General features: G+C 37.7%; 2 protein-coding genes across 7 annotated transcripts in view; one reads left to right on the top strand and one right to left on the bottom strand.

Annotated features, from left to right (window-relative positions):
* Positions 1-1,537: 1,537 nt before the first annotated feature.
* FAM200B (family with sequence similarity 200 member B) lies at positions 1,538-10,024 on the bottom strand. 4 transcript variants are annotated; one of them, XR_001716780.4, is made up of 4 exons: positions 9,879-10,024; positions 5,317-5,543; positions 4,631-4,778; positions 1,538-3,228 (listed from the first exon to the last, which is right to left on the bottom strand). XR_001716780.4 is itself a non-coding variant. In XM_001160091.6 (2 exons), the coding sequence occupies exon 2, from the start codon at positions 4,799-4,801 to the stop codon at positions 2,828-2,830; it is 1,974 nt and encodes a 657-aa protein (XP_001160091.1). In that variant the 5' UTR covers positions 4,802-5,543; positions 9,879-10,009; the 3' UTR covers positions 1,538-2,827. The 4 variants fall into 4 exon arrangements, 3 of the variants coding, with proteins under 3 accessions (XP_001160091.1, XP_054539701.1, XP_054539702.1); XM_001160091.6 differs by having other exon boundaries at positions 1,538-5,543; positions 9,879-10,009; XM_054683726.2 differs by lacking the exon at positions 9,879-10,024 and having other exon boundaries at positions 1,538-4,851; positions 5,317-5,422.
* A 27-nt stretch (positions 10,025-10,051) lies between these two features.
* The window catches only part of FBXL5 (F-box and leucine rich repeat protein 5), an 82,984-nt gene continuing 71,730 nt past the window's right edge, over positions 10,052-21,305 (top strand). Inside the window, exon 1 of one of the 3 annotated variants that reach the window (XM_016951373.4) lies at positions 10,052-10,500. The gene's annotated coding sequence lies outside the window, so the exon portion shown is untranslated. The remainder of the gene's footprint in view (positions 10,501-21,305) is intronic. The other 2 variants (XM_063808643.1, XM_063808642.1) reach the window with 2 other exon arrangements.

Below are 21,305 nucleotides of genomic sequence, written 5' to 3'. Positions count from 1 at the left end.
TTTGCTACTGCTTAGGAAGCACAACGGATTACAGTATTCAGATACACAGAGGGCTCTTTGAAGAGGCATGTGACTCACAAACCCCCTCAACCAATCTCAGCAGAAGCCCCAACTAGAGATAGGATTATTCAGGAAACATCTGTTGAGAAGCCTCTTTCAATGGAGTGAATCCCTATGACTCACAATGTTTTGTTTACCAATAGAAACACTGTCAAATTGGACTAAAAGGGACAGAGTGGTTGAAATGAAAGAAGGCAACTGAGTTCCCTAAATTCTACTAGCAGGAAATGGGCTAATAAAACTATTTAGTAGCAGACATGTGGTACTCCTCATCAAAAAAGATGGCTCTGAGGGTGGAGCCCCAGGTACAGAGGGCAGGTGCAGGAGCCACAGCTATTCCCAGGCTTAGTAACCTAATGCAGTTTGTCCATGGGACTTTGAAAGGGATTGGCTGGTGTCTTCTTTTTGGCTTTTTCTCCCTTTTTGAATGGGAACATCTATGACTGTTACCCTATTTCTGTCCCACTACTGTTGTAGAGCACAGAACTTGCTTTCTAGTTTCATAGGTCCTTAGATAAAAAATTTTGCCCCAGAATAGATTATACTCAGAGCTGCACCCATATCTAATTTAGATATGAGATTTGGGACTTTTTAGTTGATGAAACTTAGATGAGATTTGGACTTGAGCTGATGCTATAATGGGTTGTGATTTATGGGGACCCTAGGAGGGGTGAATGTATTTTTCACATGGGATGGATGAGTCTTTGGGGACCAGAGGGTGCTACAGTAGGCTTAATAATGGCCTCCTCAAAGATGTCTACATCCTACTCCCTGAAACCCATGAATGTTACCTTACATGGTAAAAGAGATTTTACAGAGGAGACACACAGAAACACACAAACCTCTGGATCAGAGACACCATTTCTTATTCATAGCAAAAACAGCAGCCAGAGTAGCATTGTATGTGTTCCCCGTGCTCCAATTCCTATAACGTAATACAGTAAGGGCCAGGTGTTACCTCTGCATGGAGTGGGTTGCACTACAGAAGAGGAGCCCCAAATTTTAAGTCTCTAGGCTTTTATGGGGCTGCTGACATGTCTGCCCGTCTTCTCCAGAGAGATTACTCATTATTTCTGGAATGCAGGCAAATTCCCCTCCTGGCGTGAGAAAAGAGAAGGCTTTATCTTTACTTCCCTGGGATGTCTCTAGGGGAGGTGCTATCTCTAGCGTCACTATCCTGGAATGTTTCCTTTACACATTCTTAATTTGGATGTGAACATGGTCAAACGGGATTCAGACTGTGCAGAAATATGAGCTATTCACAGGGAATTGTTTTTCAACACTTTATTTCAAGCATTAAAAAAAAAGAAAAAATCAATTACCTTCAATAGAATAGAATATCTGAAAAATTAAATAAGGCTAGGCATGGTAGCAGATGGAAAGGAATTACTATCCTGTATGATTTTAATGAGAATGACCATGCCAAATAATATCACCCAGTGGGATAAGGGAGTACACAGAAAGGCAGAAGTTGAAATTAGTTTGAAGACTATATTGTATATTACACAATATACATTGCTTAAGCATCAGCAACAACGTGAAGCAACATCAATGCCGTTTCTGGATGGTTACAGCAGTTATGTCAAAATTAGATTTTTAAAAGTAAAAAAGGCAAAGAAATTTGCCACATATTTAATAATTACTCTTGGGAATGACTGCAAATTAGAGATGTTAGGTATTATTGATTCATTTATTCTTTAGCAAATGTGTATTGAACACATACTATGTATCAGGCAAATGGATATCACCTCCCCTACTAGAAGAATAACAGTAATCAGATAATTAAAAATTATATACTCCAGGGTGGCAGAATGACAATCAGTAATCAAAATTATTACAAATTATATACTACAAGGAAAACAAAGAAATAAAGGAATAATGGAGGATTTACCCTAGGGTGGTTAGAAAAGGTTTTTTTAGGTAAGTAACATTTAATTTTTTCGAGACAGGGTTTCACTCTGTTGCTCAGGCTGGACTGCAGTGGTGCAATCATAGATGACTGCAACTTCAAACTCCTGAGGTCAAGCGACCCTCCTGCCACAGCCTCCTGAGTAGCTGGGACTACAGGTGTGCACCACCACACCTGACTTATTTTAAAAGTATTTTTAGTAGAAATAAGGTCTCACTATGTTGCCCAGGATGGTCTTGAACTCCTGGGCTCAACAGATCCTTCTGCCATGGCCTGCCAAAGTGTGGGGATTACAGGTCTGAGCCACCATGCCCAGTGAGGGGAAAGTAACATTTAATTCAGACTTACCCTAAGAATTTAAAATAGTGACCAGAGTGTCTTTTAAAACCTAGCTCAGATCATTTCTCTCCTTTGCTTAAACCCTTCAACTGTTCTCTAGTCCACTGACAAAAGCCAGAGGCCCAATAATGGTCTACAGAACCCTTCATGCTTTGGTTCCCCAGTACTTCCCTGACCTTCCTTCTTACTACTCTTTCCATAGCACTTAATAGCTTCTAAATATTATAAACCTTATTTATTAGGTTTATTGTCAATTTCTCCTTGCCAGGATATAAACTCTACTAGGGAATTATCTGTTTTGTTCACTTTTGTATCCCAAATGTCTCTGGAATAGTTCCTGGCCTCTAACAGAAATTCATTAAATTTTTGTTCAATGAACATAAAATAATTTTATTAAATATAACAAAAATTAAAACATAACAAAAGTATCACAATATTATAGTACCATTTAAATATAACATAGAAAAATACTACAAACTAAGAAATACAAAGACAAAAGCTAGGTAAGATTTTTATTTACTATGATGGGTGTGCTTGCCTGTTCATAAGTTCATTCCAGTCTGGAACACAGGAAGATAATGCTACCCGCATAGCTGCTGCACAATTCAGCCCATTTCTTTCCTTTGTTTTTAACTGCGTTAAGATGGAAAACCCTAGTTCACACAAACTAGTTGTTGTGAATGGTAGCAATAGCAGGACACTCTTTCTACTTAACAATGGAAAGTCTTCCTTTACCTTCATCCAAAATGCTGATAAACTTAAGGTTTCATAATCATTCTTCAATGTATATGAAGAACTAAGCTGCAATAATTCATTCTCTTCTTCAGGCACCAAGTTTAGCTCAATTATTGATTCAGGGTTTCGAAAAGCAAATGGATCTTTTACCCAACTGTTTTCCCTTAATGTTTCAAATTTTTCTTCTGGAAAGAAATGGTTAAAAGTTTGAGACAGAGAAGTGAGATGCAACAATATCTCTAATTTTATTTCTTTCAAAATGTTTTCATTAATAATATTCTCTTCAATATGCTGCAAAAATCTTGGAAACATGTAATAGCTAGGACGATTACTTTTAAGTCTTACTTGCCATAACAATAATGTCTTTCGAAATCCCTGGATATGTTCAACATGTTGGAATACATCACTGTTTTTCCCCTGTAGTTTTAAACTCAGTTCATTAAGAATGCTAAAAATATCAGTTAAATATGCCAATTTTGTTACCCAAGTATCATCTTCAAAAATACTTGCCAAATGAGATTTTTTTTCAATGAGAAAAAAGTGAATCTCATTCCTGAGCTCATAAACCCTGCTTAGTATTTTCCCTTGAGACAACCAACGAATTTTGGTATGATATAGTAAGTGGGTATGATTAGTTCCAATCTCTGAACAAAATGTTTCAAGAAGCCGGCTATTCAATGAGCTTCCTTTAATAAAATTAACAACTTTCACTGCATTTTTCAATACTTCCATGAGATTCTGTGGAATTTCTCTGGATGCTAAACCTTCACGATGTATAAAACAATGATTCCACACAGCACCATTATTAGTAACTTCTAGTAATTTTTTAATTACTCTGCTATGTTTTCCAGTCATGGTTGCTGTGCCATCACTTGTAATTCCTTTACAGTTTTTCCAGTTTAATTTATATTGGCCAACTATGTGCCTTTCTAATTCTGTAAAAATATCTAAACCACTTAGGTGTGAGGTTAAATTTAAAAAACACAAAAAATCCTCCAAAAAATCATCTTGCCACGCATATCTGACATAAACTAAAAGTGTTGTGCAGCTTCCAATATCAGTGCTTTCATCAAGCTGGATTGCAAAATCTATACCAGACTGTAAACGAGTAATAAGCATTGTTTCTAAATGTTCTGCAATAGTACAAATTCGAAGAGATACTGTGTTATCATTAGGTATAGTTTTTAATTTATCAGCTGATTTATCATCAAATATTGTACGCACCATATCCAAACATGCTGGAAGAATAATTTTTTCAGCAGCTGTGTTAGCTATTTTCTCTTTTGCCACACGATATGCAACTAAATATGATGATAATAAGGCTTTCTCACTAACAGCAGTAGAACAACTAAGAAATTGTGTTGATAACTTTATGTCTTTTTTCTTTCTTTGAAAATATTCAAGAGGCTTATCAATAAGTTCAGCATGCTGAGTTTCTAAGTGCCTTTTTAATTTCGAAGGTTTTAAGCTTTCATTCGCAAGAATATTATTACAAATAACACACTGAGGTCTGTCATTTTCAAAGGGTTTTTCACATTTGATAAAGCCATATTTTAAGTAATCTTCATTATAACGTCTTGCACTTACTTTTTTCTTTTTGAAATGTGGCTCAAATGAAGTTGAAGTTTGCAGATTGGAGTCAGTATTTTTCTCAATATTGTCACTATTCACAATTCCAGATTCAACAGATGAACTTGAACATGCTTCTGTGTATTTCACTTCACTATTCCTCTTTCTTTTAATAAAGAAATGATCCATTTTAATAGCAATTTGTTCCAGTTTGATTAAAATGTTATAATTGGCACTAACTCAAAAAAGAAGAAAAAAATATACAGTCTAAATAACATCTTTTCAAAAACTACACTCAAAGTTTGCAATTGAATCGAATATTTCAGACTTCACAACTAGTTGCAAGTAATTGTAATATAAAACTTGACTATAGAACATTAACCTTGCTATTATGAAAATCAAGCAAGACACCCAGGAATCAACGACTGAAAACCATTTCTTAGCCAATATACATTCTATTCATCGTATCTCCTCCATCAAATACCCCTCTCGCATATTGAAATTGACCTCAGCATTCCTTGCAATGTGCACAATTCAGGCAAAGGATTCATGCAAAACACTTTGGTATTTTACATTTTATTTTGTTTTTTAGAAAAATGTTCATTGTGACTCACAGAATTGATTTCATGCCTCACTAATGGGTCTCACATATACCATGAAAAATACTGATATAGAGACATTTTGTGCCTTTGCTGTGTTGGTACCTTGAGTATGTCTGCTTGATGATGAAAGAGACTGGCTGATCTGCTAGACTGTTGACTTGTATAAGAACATCTTGAAGTGGTGGGAATTTATCTTAGATTTTCATTCCTGGATCATTTTTATGGTCTGATCCAGTGAGGAGCCAATGAGGTTTTCCATGGCTAGGTCAAATATCAGGTTGGAGTTGATGGTATATTTTTATAGAACTTTCCTGGAATGCATCCTTGACCTGGGAATAAGACCAGAGATAAGATATTAAAGCATCACAGTACAAAGTAGTATTACTGCCAGCTATGGGGGCCTTTATGATATCCAAGATCATAGATGGTGAGGCAAACGGTCTATAGCTCTCTTTATCACTATCTTATATTGGCTTAGGCCTATTTCTGTAAGGCAAACCACTTCAACTGAGATTAGTAAATAGAAAAATAGTGACAGTAAAACCCAGAAGTTGGCATCAGGAGTTGGAAAGTATATTAACAAAACAGAATACAGCAAGCCATGAAGGAGTATAGCTTATTCACCATACATACCTCCTTTTTGCTTGGCCGCACCTATCTTGGTCATGCCTGCCTTGGTAGTGCTGCACTGCTCTCTTGGATCATAGTATATTTCAGTCTTATGACCGTAACAGTAGTTTCAACCCTTCCTTACACACCTTTCCATCAAATTATCTCAAATTTTTTGGGAGGGGTGCAGTCTTACATTTACTGTAGTGTTTATTTATTAAAATTTCCACGTCTTAACTGTGTTAATACTGTATCTTTATTATGACTGTTTGTATTAATTGTACTTTCTTATTTTTGTATTGTTAATCATTTGGTATCTAGGTGGGTCCTTGATGACTGGAGAGGTACTACCTCTCCCAGGGTTAGCTAATTCCTATGCAAACTAACCAATCCAGAATCCCCCAACTCCCAACACAGACATCTTGGGTTCTTATACTCCTGGCCAATATTGCCCTATCCTAATCACTCCAGACCAGCTACCAGGCAACTAGGGATATCCCCTACACCCGAAGTCGGCCAAAATTATTTCAGCTAGCCAATTTTAAACCTGTTCAAGCCTGCTTATCCAGTTTTGCCCATTCCTTCCTAAGAAAACCAAATAAAGGCTTTCCTGCAGTTTCCTTGTACTTCCTCTCCCCACTGACCCTGCTGCTTCTAGGTACGGCACCCTTGCATGGTGTAAGGTGCCGTGCTTCCCGTTTCTAGGGATCCATGAGTATAAAAATTTCTTCTTTCATGACAATCATTTTCACATCTGCATATCTTACCATATCTGATTAAAATAAATCCTGGGTACATTTTAAAACACTATTATTTTGTGTTATTGGTCTAGTTACAAAGTTGTATAGTTTGGCCCTAAACCTCTTTTTCCTGATCAGGTTTTATACCTTTTAATACAATTATTTTGCAGACCATGACTTCTTCTAGGAAATCAAAGTCCTAAATGCTTTAACGATGGTTAAATAGCTACAGATTACATATGGTACCTGATTGTACCTTAAAAGGTGTGCATCTGGGAGAGAATTCAGGACCTGGTAGATGCCTTTGACTTAATCTTGGTTAGATGCTTCCTTGAAAGATGACATGTTACAAATAGTTAACCTTGGCTGGAAAGAGACAAAGCTTTTCTTAGGAGGTTTTATGTCCTCTGCCGAGGACATTAGCAGGACTAAAGAGTTTATGGTACATACCCCTTGCATGTCCCAGCACAGTGGGTGGTCATCAATGTATTAGACCAGAACTACACTGCTAAAGGCAAATGCATCTAGATCTCTTTCTAATGCATAAGAAAAGCTGAAGGGCAATACACAGCCTTGAGGCAGTCTAAGCCAGATAAACAGCTGCCTGAAAGGGAATACTGACTCTTCCTTCCATAGTTAAAAGTTCATATAAGGATGCTAACATGTTTTAATGCTTCAACTTTCCCCCAAGAAAACTCAAACTACTACAGTTTTGTCCTTCTGCCACCTCTCCCTAGATATTTACCATATATAGCTCAAGAAAAACAGTGCTAAACAAAACATGTTAAACAAAACATGCTACAAAGTCTTTTGTTTGACTTTCTTTACTTATATCTCTGAAAGCGGCTTTAATGAGAAGCCAGAGGAATTTTAGGGGAGAAGTTCAAACCTGAGGTTCTGGCCTAACCATAAGTTCTGGAACTTGAATTTAAAAAGACATGCTCAATTAGTACTCAATGTAAATCAGAGCATGTTCATACCCGAACACCATCAAGTACACCAGTGTGATTCCATAACCCAGGTGGGTTCTGCTGGCCAAAACACCAAAGACCTATAAATGTGTACACTGATGCTTAAGATGTGTGCACTGAAATTGGCTCCTGCGGCTACATGGCAACATTTCCAAGTAATAACTTTATTCAGCTATCCATCTACTTAGCCTCCCTTAAGAATTGCAATTAAGGTAATCAAATATTTGTAGTTGAAAGTTTCTCATACACCAAGGTGCATTAACACGGTTATATGATGTGGTTTTAGGTAAGTGATTTTCCACTAATAAATCTTATCTACCTGTTCCTAGAATAGTGCTTGCTGTATGGTAGTTAACTCAATGCATTTGAGAGAATGAGAAAATTAATGACACCTGTAGTAAACTGTACAATGTACATTGTATTTTTATCACAGTCAGTAACAAGTTATCCAACTATATTTGGACAACTGGGAAATATGTAAGACGAAGGCTAATAAAACATATTATTTAAAACAGGATTGTTAAAGATTCTACTTCATAATAAACTGCTTATGTTAAGAAATAGTAGAAACAATGATCCTATAAAAACATACATGTAAATTTAGATTTAGCTTTTAAAGCTTAGAACCTAAATCTACCTGAAAAAAAGAAATATACATTAAAAAAGTATCTTATTTTTATATTACTATATATGGATCATTATTCTCTTAGAAGCAATTGTCTTTTAACTATTCCATTCTTTCATATTCTTACTATTCACGTTTCAATCCCCCCTTGAAAGTTTGTAACACTAGTTCAGTTACTATTGTATTAAAAAGGTATTTTTAAAGGGTTTACTCTCCCTCCTAAATCAGACAGTTCATCTATAGTAATAGCAGTGGCAGTATATTAGGGAACAGGTCTGGCAGATGTGGTGATGAAAGCATGGGGAAGTTCTTTTTTAACTGAATAGGATGTGAGGTATCATCTAAGTAAGAGGCTGAAGTAGAAAATGTTGCAAGTTTGTCAGAAGAAAACATGAAATATTAATAATTGTTAAGGAATGTGATAATATGATGGACTAGGAAAATGTTTTTGGATTTTTAGTCTGGCTGGTTGTCTTACTTGCTTAATGCAATGATTGTTATTGTTACAATGCTTGATAGTCTAAAATTCCCTGTCACTAATCTTTTATATCCTAAGACATATCTCTAGTGCGCTGTATCATCTTCTGAAAATACAGCTCTAATCAGCTTCCTCATAACTGGAAAAGCATTTAATGGCGCCGAGCTTGTGTAAGCTCTTCAGGATAATATCCTTTAAGCTTAAGCCTCATCTTTCCAGGTTTCTCCTTCATCACATGATCTCCATACATTCTACATTTCAGTACTAAAAGTATGGAAATTCTTGAAATAGTTCATGCACTTTCATGTCTCTGCTTTTGGCTAGTATTCCTTTTGCCTGGAATACTCTTGTTGGGTCACATGAAGTCCTATTTATTCTTTTTTACTTAGTTCAAATGCTACAGCAGCCATGCATTCAACTAACATTTAGCTACCTACAGTGCCTAAAGTATGTCAGGCACTGGAGATACTAAACAATGAACAGTGACATATTAAAATAACAGAATATCCGTTCAGCTATTAAGATGAATAAGGTGGAGTTACGCAACACTGACAAATCTCAAAAACATTATGTAAAACAAGCTAGCTGCAAAAAGATGTACACATTACAGATTGCATAAAGGTGGTTAGGAGAGTGGTTTCCTTAGGCAAAAGGAAAGAGAATGAGACGGGGTAGAGCTGACAAAGGACTTCAATCACTTATATAATCATTTATTTCTTCAATTCAGTGGTGAGTACACATGTGTTATAGTTTTGTTTCTACCTTTTTTCTGTCTAAAATCGTCTATTTAAAAAAAGGATCTTTAAGGCTGGATACCTTCCTGAAGGCACTGGAAATCTGTCATACTGCCACTAACTTAAAATTACCTTCCACCTCTTGCATTTCCCTTTGTTTCCTGTTTTGACATTGCGCACACATTAGTTAGTACACTAGGCCTTAAGAGTGGAAACTGCCAGGTACCAGCTTTATCTAGATTAAAACATGACCCTCTTCCCAGGAGACTCCTGACCGGTTTTCTCGTCCTCCAGGGACCCAACTAGGATTTCAATGAACTTTGGCCTGAACCCCTCGGCCGACCCTAGAATAATCGCCCTTCAGGCTCGGATTGCTTCTGCTCTCACCTTCCCTCAATTCATACGGGGGGCAAAACCAGACTGTATTTCCCGCAACGAACCCTGGAATGCTTCGCTTTAGCGGACTCCGGTCCACTCCCATCAGAGGATGCCCTTCTTTCGCCTCACCTCCAGCCCAGCCGCAGCGACCCGGCCGGGCCCAGCGATGCAAGCCTCAGGTCTCTCCAGCAGAGCTGCCCCTCTGCTCTCCCCACAGTTCCCTCCGCAACACCACTTCCGGCCTACCTCACAAATTCCCCATTCCAGCCGGAAAGAACTGGATCGGCCCTCTGCGCATGCGTGAGACCGGGGCGGTGTCCGGGGGTGCCGAGAGCGGGAGGTGCAGGCTCCACTTTTCCACTTCCCTACGCTCTGTCGGCAGTCTCGCGGGATTTCCGCCTCTCGCGGGAGTTATTTGAATGCCAGGGCGGTAACGACTCCCTAGGCGCCTGGGGCCCTCTGACAAGAAACTCTAGGGGACACCGCGGAGACCTCTGCCTCTGAGCTGGTGGGCGGGCCGGATGTAGCCGAGCGCGGACAGGGCTAGTCCGGACAGAGTCCCAGAGCCATGGGAGCGAAAAGAGACTGCTGCGGATTAAGGAGGCCTTTCGGTTGGCGCAGCAGCCACACCACAACCAGGCGAAGCAGGTAGTGGCGCTGAATCGCTCCTGCCGCGGGGTAAGCGCTCCCGGCCCGCGCCCGCCCCAGCCCCGACCTGGCGGGGCCAGGACGCTGGTTTATACACTCCAAGGTGATTTTCATAGTCTTTGTGGAAGAATTAGAGAATTTTGAACTTTGATATCATTGCACGTGTTTACTTATTTAGAGAATCGCATTGTGTTTAATAATCATAGTATTCCTGTGCGACTCTTTAGGTTAGCAGATCATTGATTTTTAACATAAACCTGCATTTCATTAAATAGATTTAAATATGTATGTATATTTCTGTCCTCTAATGATTGTAACAAAGCAGATTTCTTGATCATTAACAAGATAGGTTCGTGCAAATAAGTGCATCTTTGTCACAAACCAAATTTTTTTGTGGTTGAGATATATATTTATATATATATGTGAAACAAAAAACATATAAAGGAGAATATATATATATTCTTATATATATAATATATACTGCTTTATTTTTTTGGGTTGACATATATATGTCATATATAGTTTTTTTTAAATTCTACCTTAAACAGGGAAACATGTTAGATACAGAAGCTTGAATTTCAACTCTGAAACTTAATGCGACTTTATCAGCATTTCTGTTCCTCAAGCTACTTACTTCTTGTAGGATTACACAGTCAAATTTTTAAAAATTTTTGATTCTCCAACTGGATTTTTTTTTTAATTTTTGAGACGGAGTCTCACTCTCTCGCCCAGGCCGGAGTGCAGTGGCGCAACCTCGGCTCACTGCAACCTCAGCCTCCTGGTTCAAGCGATTCCCCTGCCACAACCTCCCGAGTAGCTGGGATTACAGGCGACCGCCACCACGCCAGGCTAATTTTTGTATTTTTCAAAAATACAAAGACGAGGTTTCACCATTTTGGCCATGCTGGTCTCGAACTCGTGACCTCAGGTGATCCACCCACTTGGGCCTCCCAAAGTGCTGGGATTACAGGGGTGAGCCACTGCACCCAGCCTCTCCCACTGGATTTTTAAAGCTGTTTTTTGATTAGCAAATATTTCTTTTACATGGCTCAAACTACATGAAAAGAAATGCAGCAAGAAACACTTCCTCCCTAGTCCCTATCCAGTACCATTCCTAATAGTCTTCACGGGTAATCATTTTAAATTAGTTTCTTGTTTATCCTTCCGGTCTTCATGCAGAGATACAAGCAGATGAGAATATACAGTCTTATTTCACTCGGTCTCTCCTTCAATATTTTCTGCATTGTTCATGTTTTTTTTCCTGTTTTACTGTATATTCTGGATATTCCTCTTTATCAGTATTCAATTAAACTTATTTTTTCCTGTCACATACTCCATTTTGTAGATATACTACAGTTTATACAGTAAATCACGCGTAGGTGGACACTTGGCGTTGTTTCCAGTCTTCAGATATTAGAAACAACTCTTCAGTGAATACATGTCATTTCTACATTTGCAGGGGTAACTGTCAGATTCTGAAAAGAATTGCTGGATCCAAGAGGAAATGTGTTTGCAAATATGATAGATATTTACAATTGCCCTTCATAGAGTGATCCATTTTACACTCCTATCAGCAGAGAAGAGAATGAGAGATACTGCTTTTTTTTTTTTTTAGGGGGATTGGAAAGAACAGGAATATAATTGGGATTTTTTGATAGATAAGTAAAATCCTGAAAAGTTTGGGAATATGAGTTAGAATGATAAAACATATAACAAAAATAACTTGTTGTGTGATAAGAAGGCTTAATTTTAAAAAGCAGTATTGAATTGGGACCATTGGGTGTTGGTTTTTTTGTTTTTGTTTTTTTTTGTTCCTGAACTGTACCTTTAGCATATTTCTCTAGATAGATTCAAGGATATTTAGAAAAATCAAAATCTCTTGTGATCAAAATCTGTGCTTCCTTGCTCCATGACAGAAGCAATTCAAAAACAAGAGACTTGGGTAAATATTACTCAGGTTTATTTTCCTCAGTTTTTTCTACTGGATGGATAATTAATAATTGTTAAAGAGTAGATATTTTAGCCCGACATGGTGGCTCACACCTGTAATCCCAGCACTTTGAGAGGCCGAAGCGGGCGGATCATGAGATCAGGAGATCCTGACCAACATGGTGAAACCCTGTCTCTACTAAAAATACAAAAATTAGCTGGGTGTGGTGGCACGTGCCTATAATCCCAGCTACTCAGGAGGCTGAGGCAGGAGAATCGCTTGAACCCAGGAGGCGGAGGTTGCAGTGAGCCGAGATCACGCCGCTGCACTCCAGCCTGGTGAGAGTGAGACTCCGTCTCAAAAAAAAAAAAAAAAAAAAAAAAATAGAGATTTTAGTTTGGTGAAAAATTGTTAAGATTTTTGAGAATTATGATAGTGCTAGGGACAGAGACTATTATCAATGTAGTTTGTGAAGGGTTTGTTTTTTATTTCTGCTGACCAGTGAAAGTTTTTTAAGAGGCATTTGTTCATTATATCAATTAAGCTATGATGATCTGCAAATATGAACCAACAGTAGAGTGAGAAACAGAATTTGCAGCAGTTTATTACATCATTTCACCAAACAGAAGGAAGATAATGAGAAAAATGAAGACAGTGACATTTCAAACAAAATGACCTTATAAGTATTTTTCTGTAGGCTAAAATAATAAGCTTATAATTAAAAGCTGATTTGTTAAGTAATAATAGCTTACATTTAAAATTATAAGAAACCAATTTTAGGTAAATATACTTAATGCTCTACCTAGGAAGGAATGCAGAAGATCATTTTTTTGGTCAAAAAGTTGTTGCGTTCTTGTTATTTAGCAAATATTTCAGACAAGGACTATTTTGAGACTATGTAAATGTATATTTAGTATACCTATGCATGAAAGTAGCATTGTAGCTTTTCTTCGTTTGCATGAATTGTAACCCCTTTGAGTTATTAAAGTCTTCACTTGGGGAAAATCAAGTGGTTGTTACAATGCCACTTGGGAATAAGTTTTCATTTGTTTTTGTTTCAGTACTGAGGTAAACAGCAATGAAGTTTTTGATGTGCCAAATTCTGAGTAAGTTATTGGGAAATAAGCCAGAAAATGCCTAGATTAATAATGTTTTGTGTAAAAAATTAATGAAGCCATTCTTGTTAGATTGAAAGATAAAATTGCAAATGAGAGAATCCAGGCAATCCTGCCTGTTTTGAGACTTAACACCTATGAATAATGACTTGTCCCATAAGTTAAAAGTATGTGCAACTTCATGGTTTTTTGTTTGATTTTTAAATTCACAGTAGTTGAATTATTCCTATTAAATATATAATTTATGAGAAAAGAAAGTATGTATGAAACACACCCACCCTCCCATTTAATGATACATCATTCCAATAGCAATTCCCTGACACCAGCTGAATGTCCTACAATGCAATTCAATTTTGTTACTAATTGCCTGAAGTTAGCACAGTTGCCACAGGTTAAGCGCTCAGTCCCACAGGACTGCCTCCATTTCAGATGCCAGCCACAAGTCTCAGGTATTCCCAACGTACTTGGACTTCTTCCAGGCTGACTCCATATTTGGGCATTCCCATGACCTACTCCCCAAGTTTGATAATTTGCTAGAATGACTCACAGAACTTAGGAAAGCACTATATTTACTACTACAGTTTTTGTGTAAAGGATACAACTTGGGAACGGCCAAATGGAAGAGACACATAGGGGAAGGTATGGAGGACAGAGGGTGCAAAACTTTCATGCCCTCTCTGTGCCACCCTCCCAGCACATTAATGTGTTTGGAGGCCCCTTGAGCCAGATCATTTCAAAGTTTTTATATGAGGTTTCATTGATCAGACATGACTCATCAATCATTAATCACTAGTCACTTATTTGAACTCAGTCTCCAGTTCTTCTCCCCTTGTCAGAGATAGTGAGATGGGCTAAAAGCTTCAATCCTATAAACACCTAGTTGGTTTTTCTGGTAACCAGCCTCCATCCTGAAGGTACCTAGGGTCCCTCTCTATCTCCCAACCCCTATGAGTCACCTCATTAACATAAACTCAGGCATAATTGAAAGGGATATATTATGAAGTATAAAAGACACCTCCTATTAGGAAATTCCAAGGGTTTTAGGAGCTTTCTTCCAGGAACCAAGGACAAAGAATAAATATATTTTTTATTATACCACAGAAGAGTAATAAGACGAACATATATACCGAGCATCCAAATTATGAAACATAACATAAAGGTATCTTTTAAGCCTCTTGTGTTCCTTTGTGAATATATTTCCCCTGCTTCCCAGAGGAAACCATTATCTTGAATTTTGTGTTATCTATTACCTTGCTTGTCTTCAGAGTTTATTATAGTTTTAACGCTATCTAGCGGTATATCCGAAATAAACCTCTTTTTGACCTTAATATAAACGGAGTTGTAGTGCATGTATGCTTTCAGTGGTTTATTTTCTTAATAAATATAGAACATATCATTTGTTAGATAATTGTATTGGGCCATTCGTGACTACTTTTTTTGCCTTTTTGTTTTCTTAAGATTTTGTTCTTAGCTTTGAGAATTTCATTTCTTTAACATGGACTAGTGATATATTAGGTAACATGTACTTAACAGAACTGAAAATCATACTTTAAAATTATTTATTCTGAAAGTGTTCAAATATACACAAAAGTAAAGAATTGTATAATGAACCCAACAACCCAACACCTAGTTTCAACCATTATCAAGTCCTCCCCCTCCCCCCCCGTAATACTCATTCACATATACACACACTGTACCCTTCTCTCAGCCAGAATTATTGTGAAGGAAATGTATGACCCTGTAACATTTTTATCTAATATCTAATATTGAGTGTTAAGATTTTTATAATTATTGCCAAAAAATGTTTTTTACACTTGTTTCTTTGAATTAGAAGCTAAACTATGTCCACATATTTCATTTTATTGATATATCTTTGTCTCTCTTAATATATAACAGAGTCTCCCTTTTTTTTGTTGTTGACATTTATTTGTTGTAGAGATTAGGTCATTTGTCTGATTGAATTTCCCATATTCAGGATTTGGCTGTTTCCATCCTCATACAATCTTTCAACCTATTCTATCATGTTTATTTTCTGTAAACTAATAGTAAAATTTAGATGCTTGATTAGGTTCAGGTTTGACTACTTCTTATGCTTTTTATGTGGTAGTTTATAAACATCCTATTGCATCATATCAGGAGGTGAAAGGCTTCAATAATATTTTTGAAACAGTGTCCTAATATATATGGATTAAGGATTATAGAGCAATAATATATAATTTCCATAAGCTGGGTTGCTCTGTAGTCATATCTCCTCTAACCTCCTTTCTGGTTTTAGATGGAGAAGCTAAGATCCAGAAAGTTAAGTATTTGCCAAAGGTCAGACAGCTAATTTAATAGTAAAAGTAGAGCTCTTTTTCACCTCTCACTCCTTTTAAAATTTTGTCTCATAAATCTTTGATATCTGTGGATCAGAAAATTCTGTTTGAGGTAGTCAGAATAGCATTTCTGCGTATTCAACTAGAACAGGAGTTTTGGCTGGGCACGGTGGCTCATGCCTGTAATCCCAGCACTTTGGGAGGCCGAGGCAGGCGGATCATCTGAGGTCAGGAGTTCGAGACCAGCTTGGTTAACATGGTGAAACCCCATTTCTACTAAAAATACAAAAAATTAATGGGGTGTGGTGTCAGGTGCCAGTAATACCAGCTACTTGGGAGGCTGAGGCAGGAGAATTGCTCGAACCTGGGAGGCAGAGGTTGCAGTGAGCTGAGATGGCACCATTGCACTGCAACTTGGGCAGCAAGAGCAAAACTCTGCCTCAAAAAAAAAAAAAAAAAAAAAAAAAAAGTTTTGTGACTGAGAAGTTAAGACATAGTGAAGGTTCAACTCCTTGAGTGGTTCTGTTTTTGCACTGCCTGTGTGGTAGCTAAGACTTGAATTTGAAAGTAATAGTTAGAGGGGTTAGATAGGATCTAAGCCTGAAGGCTGGTAAATCCAGGATAGGAACAATGCAAGAAAATCTTTATAGGCTATAGTAGTAGTTGGTCATTTAGTCCTAAATAATTTTTATTTGTGGTACTTATTCACCTCATTTTTATATACTAGTATTTTGCTTCCCATATTAATTTCTACTTGTCTTATAAATGTTAAGTATAAATTAATCTTAATTTGAAGAAAATGAATTATGGAACAAAATATAGGAAGTGAAAACTAGAGGGAGGTAGCTTTCCTCTATAAATTATGTGACTTAACATAAAAAATCAATGATGTGGAAAAGTCTTCTACAAGCCTGGTTACACATCACAGAAATACCTTACAGTTGCTTCATCTGTTTGATGCATAAAGTGTTTTGTAGTGGCAGGCCCACTGCTTTTTTTTTTCGTGATTCCTAGTGAACTGATGGGAATTTGTGCAAACAATGATTGTAGGTATATGACAAATTAATTTATCATTAAAAACCATAACCGACTGGGTGTGGTGGCTCGTGCCTGTAATCCCAGCACTTTGGGAGGCCGAGGCAGACGGATCACAAGGTCAGGAGATCGAGACCATCCTGGCTAACACGGTGAAACCCCGTCTCTACTAAAAACACAAAAAATTAGCCAGGCATGGTGGCATGCGCCTGTAGTCCCAGCTACTAGGGAGGCTGAGGCAGGAGAATAGTGTGAACGTGGGAGGCGGAGCTTGCAGTGAGCCAAGATCGCGTCACTGCACTCCAGCCTGGGCGACAGAGTGAGACTCTGTCTCAAAAAAAAAAACCCAAAAATCCCATAACGTTGATAATCTTCTAAGATGATAGAAATGAGTTGATAAGGAGAAAAGAAGGTTTTATGATTAAAATGAAAGTTTCATGAGTAATAATTTTGTAAGGAAAAAAGTTATGATTACATATAATTTCACTAATATATAAATGTAAAATGGAGAAATAATCCCAAATAAATACAATATAATAAAAATTGGGGGACATTTTATTTAAAGTGATGAGTGTGCTATGTATTCATAAGTTGATTTCAGTTTGGGATCTCAAGTGCAGTTCTCACATACCCAGTACAGTGTTAACTCTGTTTCTTTGTTTTTATGGGTTAAGAATTAAAAGTACCAATAGCGGTACTACATTCATGCCACTTAGCAATGAGCAATCCTATTTCCTCCAAAAGAATGATACATCATTATGACATAGGGCTAGAGAGTTAAAAAAAAAAAAAAAAGATGCATTTGATATTTCATAATCATTCTTTAGTATTTCCAAAGAAGTAAGCTACAATATTTCCTATTCTGCAGGCACCAAGCATAACTCAGTTTTTGATTCAGAGTGTTGGAAAACAAATCTATCCAGTTTTTTCCTTGAATGTATCAATTTTTGTTCTGGCATGTAATGGTTAAAAGTTTGATACAGGCCAGAAACAATAAAAAATGGACAAAATATATAAAACAATGTTTTCCAAGATATTGGATATCAGGCAATGAAGGACAGTGAACCTTGATCAATAGGAAACAAAGTGAGTCCTATGATTGCCTCAGTTTATTGCCTTGGGAGAATTTCTAAGCCATAGTACAGGGAGAGGGGAACATATGCAGCCTAGTGGAATCCCTCTGTTGATAGAGCCTGGAGCCTGGTGAAACCAGTGCAGCCAGAGTTTGCTAGAAGGGAGAGAGCTGCATAGAGAGAGAATTCTAGTGATCTGGAATGAATCTCTCCTGATTCTTCAGGTAAGTATTGATCACTGTATGCATGTGAGGAAATGACCTGAGGCCAAGGAAAGGATCATCCAAAAATATTACAGTATAGTTTTGGATCACATAAAGACATTTTGTTCAATGATAGACTTCATAAGATTATAATGGAGCTGGAAAATTCCTCCCACCTAGTGATGTCATAGATCTCAATGATGATGTCTTATGTGTCTGTGGTGATGCTGGTCTACTGTCTTGCTGATACATTTATCCTTATTTTATCTTTATTTTTTTTGAGATGAGGTCTCACTCTGTTGCCCAGGGTGGAGTAGAGTAGTGCAATCTTGGCTCACTGCAGCCTCGACCTTCTGGGCTCTGGTGATCCTCCCACCTCAGCCTCCCAAGCAGCTGGGACTACAGGCACGCGTCACCACACCCGGCTAATTTTTTGTATTTTTTGTAGAGACAGGATTTTGCCATGTTGTCCAGGCTGGTTTCAAACTTGTGGGCTCAAGCAATCCAGCTACCTCGGCCTCCCAAAGTGCTTATTACAGGTGTGAGCCATTGCACCTGCCCTATTGTTATTTTAGAGTATACTTTTTCTACTTATGTATATTTTCAAAAGTTAACCGTAAAACAACTTCAGACAGATCCTTCAAAGTATTACAGACGAAGGCATTGTTATCATAGATGACAGCTTTGTGCATGTTATTGCCCTTGAAGACCTTCCAGGGTGACAAAATCTGGAAGTGGAAGACAGTGATACTGTTGATTGTGACCCTGTGTAAGTCTAGGCTAATTTGTGTCTCGTAAAAATAAATTTTTTAAATAAAGTTTATAAAATAAGGACATAAAAAATATTTTTGTACAGCTGTACAACATGTATTTTAAGCTAAATGTTATTACAAGAGAGTCAAAAAGTTAATTTAAAAAAATTTTTAAGTTTATAAAATAAAAATTTACTGTTGAAGAAAAACATTTAAAAAATAAATTTAATGTATTTAAGCCTAAGTGTGCAGTGTTTATAAAGTCTACGGTAGTGTTATAATAATGTCCTAGGCCTTCACTTTCGCTCACCACTCACTGACTTACCCAGAACAACTTCTAGTCCTACAAGCTCCATTCATGGTAAGTGCCCTTTACAGGTATACCATTTTATCTTTCATACTGTATTTTTACTATACCTTTTCTATGTTTAGATACAAAAATACCATTGTGTGACAAATTCAGTACAGTAACTGAATGCTGTACAGGTTTGTAGCCTAGAAACTATAGGCAGTGCCATATAGCCTAGGTGTGTAGGAGGCTGTGCCATCTAGGTTTGTGTAAGTACTCTATGATGGTCACATAATGATGAAATTACCTAAAGGTGCATTCCTCAGAACATATCTCTGTCATTAAGCAACACATGACTGTAATTGTGTCGTGCTCAGAGACGGCTGGGAATATTGGCTGTTTCCACAAGACAGACTGGAAAGCCTCATTCACGGAGCATTGGGTAGAGTGCATAGAATGGGCCTTGCCTCAGCTGTGGGAAACCATTAGCCCTAGACTGAACACTGTCCCTGTCTTGTCTAACAAGTGTTTAAAGCAAGGCCTGAAAGCATCAAACTATTTCTAAGTAGCTTAACTGAATTCTAGAACAAAGCTCAAGAAGATTTATAGGGATACAAAAACATCCAGCACCTAGAAAGGTAAAATCCACAATGTCATCTCCAAACTAGCAAGGATGCAGAAAAGCAGGAAAATAGGACCCATAATGAGATAAAAAGTGACATGTTAGAATTCAGACAGTATTCCATATGTTCAAAAAGTAGGGACATGGAAGATAGATGTCAATCCAACTTCTAGAGATGAAAACTGCAGTGTGTGAAATGTAAAACATACTGTATGGGTTTAATGGCAGATTGGACATTGTGGAAGAAAAGATTCATGAGTTTGAAGAAGACATAGCAATAGAAACAAATCAAAGTCACACCAAAAAAATAGTCTATCAGTGAGCTGTGCATAAATTTAAGCACCCTAGTGTGTAATGGGAGTAGGGGAAGGGAGCATACAAAGTATTTGAAGAAATGATAGCTTAAAAATTTGATGGAAACCATAAACCCACAGATTCAAGAAGATATGAACTCCAAGCACAAGAAGCATAAAAAAACCACACCACCCAGGCGTGGTGGCTCACGCCTGTAATTCCAACACTTTTGAGAGGCTGAGGCAGGAGGATTGCTTTGAGGCCAGGTGTTTGAGACCAGCCTGGGCAACGTGGAGAGACCCTGTCTCTTAAACAAAAACCCAAACCAGAGTACACCATAATCAAATTGTTTAATACCAGTGATAAAGATAAAATCTTAAATGGACTAGGGGCAAAAAGGTACTGTTTTCAAGTGACTTGGAAATAGTTACAAAGGTAAGAAGTTAGATTTCTTATAGGGAACAATTTGAGAAGCCAGTAGAGCAACATATTTCAAGTACCAAACAGAGAAAAACCCTGTCAACCTAAAATTATGTGCCCAGGCTGGGTGCAGTGATTCACGCCTGTAATCCCAGAATTTTGGAAGGCTGAAGCTGGCAAATCACTTGAGGTCAGGAGTTCGAGACCAGCCTGGCCAACATGGAGAAACCCCATCTCTACTAAAAATATAAAAATTAGCTGGGTGTGGTGGCGGGCACCTGTAATCCCAGCTACTCAGGAGGCTGAGGCAGGAGAACAACTTGAACCCAGGATGCGGAGGTTATAGCGAGCCGAGATCACGCCACTGCATTCCAGCCTGGGCAACAGAGTGAGACTCGATCTCAAAAAAAAAAAAAAAAGTCTATGCACAGAGAAAATGTCTTTGAAACACAAAAGCAGCATACTTTTTCAGACAACAACTGAAAGGATTCATCAGTAGATCCGTTGTACCAGAAATGTTAAAGGAAGTTAAGTCAGGCAGGTAGAAATACACTAGGGACCAGAAACCCATGGTCTGCAAGCTGCTATTTTACTGCCTGCAGGCTAAGAATGTTTTTTTCCCCTTTTTTCAAGGGTTATAAAAGAAAACCAAAAATAACTCCTGACATTGCCCAGTGTTTCTTTTGTGGGGGGAGGGGGCCAGGGGCAGGGGACATAAAACTGCCTTCAGTTGAGAACCACTGGCTATATATGCATCCCAGTTAAAAGCTAAAGGTTGTTGCATTGGATAAAACAAGATCCAATTTTATGCCTCTTATAAGGCACACACTTTAAATGTAAAAAACCCAAATAGGTTAAAA

Source organism: Pan troglodytes, chromosome 3, assembly GCF_028858775.2.
Source record: "Pan troglodytes isolate AG18354 chromosome 3, NHGRI_mPanTro3-v2.0_pri, whole genome shotgun sequence".
NCBI lineage: Eukaryota > Metazoa > Chordata > Mammalia > Primates > Hominidae > Pan > Pan troglodytes.
Note: the sequence above shows the minus strand (reverse complement) of the source record. Positions and strands in the feature narration are given on the sequence as shown.

Excerpts from the sequence above, each read along its gene's own strand:
- FAM200B (XM_001160091.6), bottom strand. The coding sequence starts at position 4,801 with ATGGATCATTTCTTTATTAAAAGAAAGAGGAATAGTGAAGTGAAATAC.